The sequence below is a fragment of the Caenorhabditis elegans genome, chromosome V (genome assembly GCF_000002985.6).
Source record: "Caenorhabditis elegans chromosome V".
In the NCBI taxonomy this organism is placed as follows: domain Eukaryota; kingdom Metazoa; phylum Nematoda; class Chromadorea; order Rhabditida; family Rhabditidae; genus Caenorhabditis; species Caenorhabditis elegans.
The window spans coordinates 10,000,001-10,011,409 of NC_003283.11; the positions used below are offsets into that span (position 1 = coordinate 10,000,001).

At 33.9% G+C, this 11,409-nt stretch overlaps 2 protein-coding genes and 1 non-coding gene across 4 annotated transcripts; 2 read left to right on the forward strand and 1 right to left on the reverse strand.

Moving 5' to 3' along the window:
* The first annotated feature begins 1,059 nt into the window (after positions 1-1,059).
* Positions 1,060-2,790, forward strand: K08H10.10 (uncharacterized protein). 2 transcript variants are annotated; one of them, NM_001373084.1, is made up of 3 exons: positions 1,060-1,207; positions 1,365-1,567; positions 2,367-2,790. In NM_001373084.1, exons 1-3 carry the CDS (start codon positions 1,118-1,120, stop codon positions 2,476-2,478), a joined length of 405 nt encoding a protein of 134 aa, NP_001360547.1. In that variant the 5' UTR covers positions 1,060-1,117; the 3' UTR covers positions 2,479-2,790. The 2 variants fall into 2 exon arrangements, with proteins under 2 accessions (NP_001360547.1, NP_001122972.1); NM_001129500.5 differs by having other exon boundaries at positions 1,365-1,559; positions 2,367-2,789.
* Positions 2,791-4,083: 1,293 nt separating this feature from the next.
* On the reverse strand, positions 4,084-4,308 carry K08H10.13. The gene has a single exon (NR_069244.1). It is a non-coding gene; the product is annotated as an Unclassified non-coding RNA K08H10.13 (non-coding RNA).
* A 446-nt stretch (positions 4,309-4,754) lies between these two features.
* Positions 4,755-7,482, forward strand: uda-1 (Nucleoside-diphosphatase uda-1). The gene is made up of 6 exons (NM_073172.4): positions 4,755-5,075; positions 5,295-5,435; positions 5,483-5,798; positions 6,264-6,597; positions 6,648-6,984; positions 7,056-7,482. Exons 1-6 carry the CDS (start codon positions 4,968-4,970, stop codon positions 7,257-7,259), a joined length of 1,440 nt encoding a protein of 479 aa, NP_505573.1. The 5' UTR covers positions 4,755-4,967; the 3' UTR covers positions 7,260-7,482.
* The last annotated feature ends 3,927 nt before the right edge of the window (positions 7,483-11,409 follow it).

An 11,409-nucleotide genomic window follows, 5' to 3' on the forward strand; every position in this document is an offset into this window, starting at 1 on the left:
TTTCATGTATCTCCAAGAGAGGTTCAACTGAAAACTTGAAAAGAAACAAACCATTTTTTTCCAGAAAATCAAGTATCCTCTAAAAGAGTAAAAGAAAGCAACTAGTGAATAAAAAGAAAAATGCAATCAAAGTGAAACAGCCAATGAATGTTTTGCATAAAAGCAGAACGTTCTGAAAACGAAGGCAATAAAAAGTATTTGCGATATTTAGTAAATTCAATTTTCTTGGATTTCCTCATGATATTTATTGTTTGTCTAGCCATATTCGTAGGCGTTATAAAATAAATTAAAATACAAAGGAAATGATTGCAAATTGACTTTATGCAAAATTATCTCATTTTAAATGCTTGAAAGCTTCAAAAAATTAATATAAATATTTGGATCTTTTCTTCATTTTGCAAACCCTTTTTTTAGAGCTTTCAGTTTTCCGACAAAATTAAATTTACTTTCTCGGTCGGTTTTTATTTTGTGATTCCATTAAAGCAGCCACGTAAAACAATAAAAACCGAGAAAACCTGATCAACCATTTGAGAGTATTTTATGAAAAACTAAAAAAAAATGATATAAATAATTTAGGAAAATATTTTTCAACGGTATTTCTATTTCAATTAATTTTATTCAACAGTTAAAATAACGGACGAATTTCAGAAATCTGGAAAACGTTATCATCGTAAACTTACAAGTCTAATAATACAATAGATTTTTTATCGTAACTTTTATTTTATATTCTTTGTGACCTGGCATCAATAAATCCAATAAACCTCTACTCTCTCAGAAATTTATTACCAATCATTTGTATCTACAAATCAACATCATTTTATTCACACGCTCTTTTCGTGGGATTTGCGTCAATCTGAGTTGTTATTTGAAGAAAGTTTATGAGAAATTTTTGTAATTTTATTAGATTCAAGGCACGCCAAAAAAAAGCGGTTGAGTGAAATACCAATGTTTCCAACTTCACCTGTTTCGTTTTTGCTCGCCCTCGTTTTAAAATTCATTCCGCTATAATTGATTTTCAATTTTTGATTTCTATTTGTTTATTACTTTATGATATTATTCAGTTATATTTCGCCCAATTCATCAAACAGAAAACAAAGTGGCGGGGAATCAAGGAGAAATGAATGGCAATTTTGGCCAATATATTAACAACTGTGACAATTTGGATGAGCAAATCAGTGTTACAGATTTCATTAAAACTCTGAAGAAAGTTAGTTTTAAATTAAAAATGCAAATTACCGTATTTCCTCTATCATTCTTTTTTACAAGACTAATCGTCTCGTATGGGCGCAAGACTATTAAAACTTGAATTATTAATAGAGATAACGAAACTTTTTTACTTTTACATACATTTTTCGTGGCTTTAGGTTGAATCGTCCGACACCCTGAATGGTCGAGAAAGTGTTTCATCAAGTTCATCAACCGACAAACTTTCAAAATTGCCGGAAGATGGTCGTAGAGTTGATAAAAAGAACAGTGCAAACGATTTGCTTCAAACAATGCGCAAACGATTTGTTCACCGAGCGACGGAGCCAATATTCCACGCCTTACCAGAGGCGCAGGTAAGCAGGTGTGTGCCTCCTCTAACTGCCTTCTATTTGTCGCATGTTCTTGATGTTGTTGTCTTTTTCAAATGGAATTTGAAACTTGAATCTAAAACTTATTTTTGTCTATTCAAAACCACACACCAATAGGAAAACTGGGATATTTGCCAATTTTTTGCCAATTTCGGTGAAACTCAATGTAGAACAACTTTTGCATTCAAACCGTAAAGTTTAATGTTTTCCGATTAAGAAACTTCAGATTATTGTCTCTAATTTTTATATTTTATTCCTGTTATGAATATATTTAAGACTCAAAATTTTCGAATAATTTTTTTTTCAAATTTAGTACCAACTTGAGCAAAAACACATCATAGTCTCATTTGTATTTCAGCAATGACTTCATTAAAAAGTGATATTCAATTGAATTCGGTTTCTTCAACCAAAACTGTGAAGTAAAAACAGTTTGCTTTATGATTTTTGATACATATTTGTTCTAGATAGTATTAATTTTCAAAAACATTCCAGAGCTTACCATTAGATGTTAGTTATTTAGTGTGCCTATAGTAAAACACTTAGTTCATTTACCAAACAAAACTCCACCTTTAAGTACCAAAATCTCAATCAGTACAAATTTCCTGATAAAGTTTGAAAATATATTCATAATTTTACTTACCATCGGTCATTTTTTAATTGGAAACTCTTAAAATTACTGTACTGAAGCTTGTAATGAAAAACCTGTTTCCAATTTCCCTCATTTCCTGGTCCACGAGTGAAATTCCGATTAAAACTATCAAAACATCTCAATAAACTTGTTTTCTGTTTCAGGAACGTCGACTCGTCAGCGGAAGGGACTGCGGCACTTCCTCCTCGAGTATCAGCCTCGGCAGGAAGCCGAAAGTTTTCGAAGGAGGATGCGGTGCCAACGACGACCTCCTAAAAATGCCAAGTTTTGAGTCGACGTTAGACCGGAAAACTGATTCTGATCCAACACTTTCTAAAACTCATAAATACCACGTCTCGTAATCTTTCCTATTCTTAGACAATCATCTAGTCTACGATTTCCATATTTCTCGAACAAACAGGCTAATATACAATAAATGCATATGTTCATGAATATTTAATATAAATTTCGCTTTTTATTATGTTCTCTCCATTTTCTCTCCGGCTCCACATGCTTCTAAATACCACTTTTATTCTCAATTGTACTTAAAAATACTACGTTCTTTTCATAAACGTACTTTGTCTGTTACATTACAATTGGTTCCTTTTGCATTTGCATCTGCATCTGCCATTCGTTTTTTTCATCTTTTTTGCAATGTTAGATCGTTGCTGTCGGAAAGGAAAATGAGATATGAGTGACAGAAGAGGGATGTAGTGGACACAAGAGGGTGAGAGAAACCAGTTTGTGGCCGGTACTCTAAACGCACCGGACATCTTCTTCGAATTCTACAAAGAGACGTCATCTTTTTCAGCGGCTGGCTACAAAATCGACTGACATGATTGTTCTTTCCAATTCTCATTTTAGTTTGTCTTATCGGTTGGAAAAGTAGAACATTTCATAAACTAGGTATAGTACTATACATATAGTGATTACATTATTTTTCTTATAGTAAAAACCTGATATCCTAAAGTAATATTTAATCAATTTTAAAGAATGGTAAACTTTTGAACAATTTTTTGAAACTCCCAATAAATATTGAACAAACGAAACTTATATTATCAATAAGCTTTTTTCAGTTGCCTACTCTCTATGCTAACTGAAGAACATTCTCTTGTGATTACTATTGTCTTTCAGAGAAGCAGAGAATAAATATAAATATGAACGTTCTGATCAACCATTCTGAATAATGTTAATATTAATATATATTCATCTCAATCTTCCAAAAATTCGTCAAGTTAAACCATATATGGTTATGTCTGACTTCTCACCGCCTCCAATCTCTCTTGCATATCCATTGGAGCGTAAATGCATTGCACTACGTGTACTCCTCTCGGAAACCCCAACAGATAATTTTTTTCGAATCTTTTCAATTTCTTCACCAGCAGCTTTCTCTCAATCTCTTTTACATCTCATTTTTAAATCCTCTACACCATCATCAATAAGAGCAATAAACATTTGACACCATACAACCATACGTTTGCGTTTTTGAACTTTCTTTGTCCATTCAATTCGTCTCGTTGATGTCAATCACTCGTCTTTGATAAAATTCTGTCTGTCGCGGACATATTGATGAAAAAACATGTCTGAGCATTATTAAAACTAGTCTAAAAATACCAAGCTCAAAGTAGGGAATGCTCTGCTTCACTGGTTGATAAAACTACCATGTGTTCTCCCATGAAAGTATGAAAACTGAAAAAAAAACAGAGTTGTTATCAGAATAAGAATAACTTATCAGCAATCATAAACTCTCAATTTCACCATATTCGTCTTTCGTTTCTTTCTCACGAATAGTACTTTTCTCGTTATTTCATAAAATAATTCATGAGAAATTCTCATTTAGAGCTATATTACACTCAAAATAATAAAACTGCGTGGCGTGTACTGCAGAAGACCTCATATTTAGGCCCCGCCTTTTTCTCGTCCACTCACGGAGAAAAGGCAAAAATTTGGGGACCGACCAATATCAGGCCGCCGACATCCTACGGGTTCCACGCGCCGCTATGTTTAACTCGCAGCGGGCGGAGACAGCTCACCACGCCCGCTGCGAGTTAAACATAGCGGCGCGCGGAACCCGTAGGATGTCGGCGGCCTGATATTGGTTGGTCCCCAAATTTTTGCCTTTTCTCCGTGAGTGGACGAGAAAAAGGCGGGGCCTAAATATGAGGTTTTCTGCAGTACACGCCACGCAGTTTTATTATTTTGAGTGTATTTTAAACTATTTTATTTTCCAATTTTCAATCGAATTCTTTTTTGGTTTTTGCACCCCAAATGGCTGTCACAACTGCTGGTACACATATTCCTCCATTTATTCACATGTTTCTTTCATTACCAAAGGCTAAAGAAAAATCACATGAATGCAACACTTTCTATTTTACACTATAAACTACAAATTTCACGTTGTCACACAATTATTATCGTTCTCCTCCTACTTTCTGTTTTTAACCAGTCATTTTTAGGTCAATCTCTCATTCCACTTGTCCTCTTCCCATTTATTTGCTCTTTTCTCGACTTTCCCGCATCTGTTTATTTGATTGACAAACGGTTTTTTACAGACTTCCCCACACTACCGTTTTCACCAACTTCTTCTTCTTCGTCAGTTTGATAATATTGTGAAATGTGAAAAAAGCGAACTCCGCCTTCGAGCAACCTCATTCCATTTCCTCTCTATAGAGGAGATCTCTACCCTGCCTAAATCGATAATCTGTGATTCTTGAAGTCGGGTTCGCTTCTTTTATTACTCGCGACACATAACGAAAATCAACGTCATGCTATTCCCTGCTTTTTCAATTCTTCTCATTTCCTTTTTCTCACTTTTATCTGTGGTAACAACAAAAACCCAATACTGGTGTCATGGCGACGGAGTTCTAAACAATGTGAGTTTTTTTTGCCTGTTTTCAGATCTCAAAATAGAAAAATATCGAACGAAGTCTACGGAAAAACGTTGTTGTTCTTTGAAAGAGATGGATGCAAGCGATACCTTTTTACACAAAGTTTTGCTTGACCGATGAAAAATCTTTCACAAAAGACAGAGAGAAATGATAAGAAATTGATGCGAAGTTTGTAGCGACATTTTAAAATGAATTTATTTTTAGCAACACACATGTCGATTCTTCACGATAGTAATTGATGCAGGATCCACAGGAACACGATTACATTTATATAAATTTATTCATGATCCCGCAATAGCTTCACATGGTATGCCTTTTAAGGTTGAAAAAGAGATATTTCAAGAGGTATTGAATAAGATAAATGTTATATTAACCTTATTTTCAATTTTAAGGTGAAACCAGGACTTTCTTCGTTTGCGAAATCTCCGAGCTCTGCCGCTGATTCACTGGAGCCACTTCTTCAAAGAGCTCGAAAAGAAGTTCCTCATTTCATGTGGGAAAAGACGCCGATCACATTGAAAGCCACAGCTGGGCTACGTCTTCTACCTGGAGATATGGCCGACGATATTCTTGAAAGTGTAGAAGAGCGGATATTTAACAGTGGATTTTTTGCCGCTTTCCCGGATGCCGTTAATGTAATGCCAGGCAGCGATGAGGGTGTGTACAGCTGGTTCACACTTAATATTCTTCTCGAAACTCTTTTCACCGGTGAGCTATTTTTTCCATTTTGTTGCCTCTATTTACTTTAGGAGCATCCTGAACAGTGTGTCATTTGAAATTTAGCACGTAGGCTATGCAAGCAAATATCATTCAAGATTATCAGGGTCAAATATCAAATCATCAAATAATTTTTAAAAAAAGATTATTTGTTTCGCATTGCGTTGGAGAATCTGCAACAAGTCATTCCGAGATAAACCACACTTTTTCAAAAAAGTTTCTAGTTTTCCGTTGACGTCTGAAAATGATTTTCGAACGACTTTCGAAAACAAGAAAAAGAAGAAGAACCGAAGCATAAATAAAAATGTGATAAGAAATGCGTCACTAGTTTTAATCGAAAATAGTTTAATACATCAAACTAGTCAAATATTACATTTCATTAAAATATCTACGAGTACGGTATCTAAAACCAAGTATTCAATTAAATCATATTAATAAGTGAAAAACATATTTCAGATGAGCCTACCGTCGGTCATAAGCCAGCAGCACATCGTTCAGTAGCTGCATTCGATTTAGGTGGAGGATCTACCCAGCTCACCTATTGGCCAAATAATGAAGCTGTTTTTTCGGAGCATGTTGGATATGAACGAGATATAGATTTCTTCGGACATCATATTCGACTTTTCACTCATAGTTTTCTTGGAAATGGATTGATTGCTGCACGATTGAACATTCTTCAATTAGAAACTGATAATGAAATCGAATCAACTCATCAATTGATCACAAGTTGTATGCCTGAAGGATATCAGCTGACAGAATGGGAGTATGCATTGAAGTTTTGGAATATCAAGTAAGAAATGCGTGTTTTGTTGATCATTAAATTAAGTTTTAAATTTTCAGTGGTTCTTCATCGCACTCCTTCGAAAGTTGCTATGGTACCACAAAGAATTTTGTAGAATCCAGTGAAATCATGCATTTGCGAGAATTGAAGGGATCTCCAGTTTATTTATTCTCGTACTTCTTTGATCGTGCTTTGAACAGTGGACTTGTTAAAGGAAACGAAGGTGGAAAGATCGAGTTGAGGCAATTCAAAGAAGCTGCGGAAATTGCTTGCCGAAGGGAAAAAACTGAAATCGACGATGGAAGTCACTGGATGCCTTGGCAGTGTCTTGATTTGACATATATTTACTCTCTGTTGCGAGATGGATATCAGTTCGAAGATAATCAGCCTCTCGTGGTAAGTCATTATTTCAATTATTATATTGCTATGAAAAATAACCTTTTGAAACTAATCCAATCTTGTTTCAGTTGGCCAAGAAAATAAAAGGAATGGAGGTTTCATGGGGACAAGGACTTGCATTTGCAACTGCCAACGAGTTTCAGCTAACAGAAGGAGCAATCAAAACTGCACTCTCATCGGAACCAAACTCTACAGTAGTTGACCAGATCTTTGATTTAGTGTACTCAGGCACAAATCAAGTACTCTCATATTTTAATATTATTTCCGTCTAACCTCATCGTCTAATACCTTCAATTCTGTGATTATTTTCCATTCCTTACCGTTCTTATTCGGGTAGACCTTTTATGCAACCACATCCTAAACCATCATCGATTCGAAATCAGACTACGAGTTTTCATATGTTCACTTTTGAACTATTTTTAAATTTTACCCATGTTATATAATTCATTTAGTTTTGCGGCATTGCCTTGTTCTCAATAAAATACATTCCTTTTCTGTTTTGTACATACATACATCCAAAAGTCAATCAGTTAGGGAAAAACATAGAGAATCTAGTGAACAATCCGAGTGATAAAATATGAAACATTTTATAATTGAAATGTTAACATTTGAATATTTGTTGTAAAACATTTTTAGTTTTCCAGTTTAAATAAGTTATTGTATTTGGTAGATTTTACTTTCGTTCAGGGGCTATTAATATTGCGCAATATATATAAATATATTGCGAAGAAAGCTGGAATTTTCAATTTGCTAGAAACGTAACTTTTTTTGGCAGCGCTCAATTCTGAATAAGCGTATTTCAATAAATCTATAAATTTTTGAAAATCTGAAAATCTATCGGTTACCATGATCACAAGATGTCGATTTAGGGGCTCGATTTTCGAAATGGATTTATCGATAGAATCAAGCAAAAAAGAAATATTACGAAGAAACTAATTTTTTACATTTCCAAAATCAAATTCTAAACAAGCGCTACAGTAGTCATTTAAAGGATTACTGTAGTTTTCGATACGGGATATTTTGCGCGTCAATTATGATGCGCAATACGCATTCTCAGAATTTTATGTTCCCGTAATATGAGCAGAAAATTGAAAATTGAGGTGCAAAACTAATAGAGACATATAGTTTTATTTTCAAGTAGAGGTATGTTTGAGTAAAATATCGAATAATGATAATCACATTACAAAACTTGTCAAAATTTAGTGAAAAGGAGGACCAGATTTTAAAAGGTAATCATTGCAACATCGAACAAACAAAAATAATACCGTTTGACATTATATCAGTCTTGTACTACAATTGCTCAAATTCGGAAAGCTGGATCTAAATTTTATATGGTTCTAGATTTTTGTTAACCGATGCAATTTTAAATTAAATCTCCCTATTGTTTTTATTTTAAAAAAAGCTATCATAAAATAGTAAAACAAATTAAACCGAGAAATAAATTAATATGGGTGCAAGACTAATAGAGAGAGTACACAATAAGATGAAAGTCTTTCTATTGTATATACATTTATCCTGTCCTATTTTCTAAATTAAAAATACACCAAAACGAAATAGAAAATCATTTTCTTCTCACCACCCGTTCAATCTTTCAATTTTTCATTTTTCTCTCCATTTTTCGTTCACCACACAAACAAAAAAGTGTACACTGTCATCTTCTCACAGCCAAAATGGCTCTTCGACGAACAGAAATTGGTGAAAGAGATTGTGCTGCTCTCGAATAAAAATGAATCGTAGCCACTTTCTCTTGACGACTTTTTTCCGTGCATTATTCTGAAAAATATACATTTTTATTGAAAAATCTGTATCTCAATTGCTAAAATGTTGAATGTTTCGAAGTTTCATGTTTCTGCTAACTTGATCGAAGCATCCACGATGGTGAAGCGTTGTACACCACGCCCGCCCTTCTTCAGCGCCTCGTTTCCTTTCTAATATATTTTAGAAAAAAGTCAGTCAAAAGAACTGAGTTTCAGAATGAGGATTCTTTAAAAAATTCTGGAACAAAAAAAATCATTCAAGCTAAAATCTCCAAGTTATAAGAAAAAATTAATTTGTTTCAAAAACTGGCCAATCTAACAGAAAGTTGAAAAAAGGAAAACTTGTGTAGTTTTAAAAAACCGTAACCATTTTTTTCTTTAGTTGGCATATTCTTCATCTCTCAAAAAAAATTGTTGTATAGCAATAAAAATTATTTTTATTGGTTTCTATCATTTTCCTGAATCTTAATTTTAATAATACATTTGCCTGTTGTATTTCACATCGTAACGAATATTCTATTATTTCCCGTTTCCCGTTCTCTTTTGTCTTTTTGTTTCTTTTTATTGTTTAATTCAGTTTTCTTGTTTTCTTTTTCTTTACTTACGCCGATGCACAATGACTTCAACGTAGGCATTTCACAGGGCGAAAATTACGGGCGTTCTCGAAAATTAAGAGGCGTTCTCGTCCCAACAAGTCTGGGTCAATTTCTACGAAACGTTTACTGTTTTGCATACGTGAAAACACTTTTAATAGATATATGCTCGTAATTTCAAATAAACTCGAAATTTGAAACTGTAGAAATCATTCATCATTTTGTCACTCTTTATCTTGTTTGCACATATTCCATTTTTCGATTAATCATCGTTACCATCATCATCTATGTACCAATTTTTTATTACAAAAAAAACACTTTTCTACTCAAAGTGTAATCCACTTTCTGCAGATGACCACTGAATCATCACTAGAGCCCTCTTCTTTTCGAAAGGTGTGTAATACACACACATATCGTGTTCCTTGTCTTTCTTCATAGCAGCTCCAATTCATTCATCATTCAGACTCTTTTTGATTTTCAATTCTCTTTTTAATTCATTGAATAATCAAATAGAGAACATTCAGAACCACAGACATGAAAAGAATTTAGATTTCAATCTTTGTCCTTTCCCACTATTTTCCTGTTAGATTAATGGTGTTCTTCGCATGTTTTTCTTATGAATCATCAAAAAACGGCATTGGTTCAATTTTCGAGAATTTTCATCGAACTCCCTTCAGATCATAGTTTAGCTGCCGGATATAGAGCCTACTTTTTGCGTCGAAAAATCATTTGCTTCGCATTATTCGTCAAGTAGAGGGGCAATAGGGTAGTTAGTATGACGTTTTACTGGAGGAAAATATCTGCAAAATCATCATCATCAACCGGAGTATAAAGTGGAAACAACTATTGAGAAATGTAATATTCCCACTATAAAAACCAATCAATCTGTACTTCACATTTCAAATTTTAGTGAGCCATTAGCTATTACATAAAAGTTACTGCCTGCCATGATTAGAGGAAACCTTCTGATACTTATTGTTAGTTTTAGATTTTTAGAAAATAGAAAGGTAGGCATGAAGAATATGTTTCTGAGTCTAACCTAAGAGTCTAAGAGTGAGTTCCAAGTGTTGTGAAGATTCAAATATAATATGAGTTGTGGTTTTAGTCCATTCTAAGTGTATTTTGACTAAATCTCCACTGACATTATTCAAGTATTAACAGCTGGTATCTCTTATTCCTTCTATTTTTTCAAGATTTTGTTAGATGGAGAAGAATATTTTGAAATTATTTTCTTTTGCAACATTTGGTTCCAATCTGCTTAAAATTTATGAAGTAAGCGAGAAAAAAGGGTATCATGTTTTTTTTGGTAATTCTGAAATGCACACTTTTTAAAATATATTCAAACATTTCCAAATTCAACCACAAGACTCTATTATTTGTTCATTCCATTATTTTTTGATTCACATCACCCAATCATCATTTTTTCTTCTGATTCATCAATACAGTTCTCCATTTCCAGAACATTCCACAGGAAAGAGGCGGAGCTTATTGTGCCAATAGACCGCCCGTCTTCGTTCCTCCGTGTTCCCCATTTCTCTCAATCGGTCAAACCATTTCCACATGCCGTTCCTTCCGTCCATTTATCCCGAAATTTCTTCGTTTTTTCATCTCTTTCCTTCTATTTCGGCTCAAAGATCCTTTCATCTGCCTTGTCGGAGATCTCTTCAAATCCAATGCTCACTCATATCTTCTCGTGCTCCCGAAATCAAAAATGAGAAGCCGATTGCGGGGGTAAAGAGACAGAAAGAGAGATAAAAAGTTGCTCCCGATACTCAAAATTATTTTTTTTCTCATTTTGTCTTTACCTTTGCACTTTCATTCTGCAAAATCAAGTTTCAAGTTATGTTTTTTTGAAAGTTGATAAGTTTCGTTTTACTCAAAGTCGCTATCATTTAGTAGAACAGTTATTTGCAATTTTTAGGTATTTATAATGTAGGGTCTCCTTAAACTTCTATATCATTTCTCGAAAAAAAAAAGACTCCAGAAATGAAAAATCGTGAAACATCAGAGCAATTGTCGTACAGTTGACTAGACTTAAGTGTGAAAAATATAAAGAGACAGTTGTTTTAGTG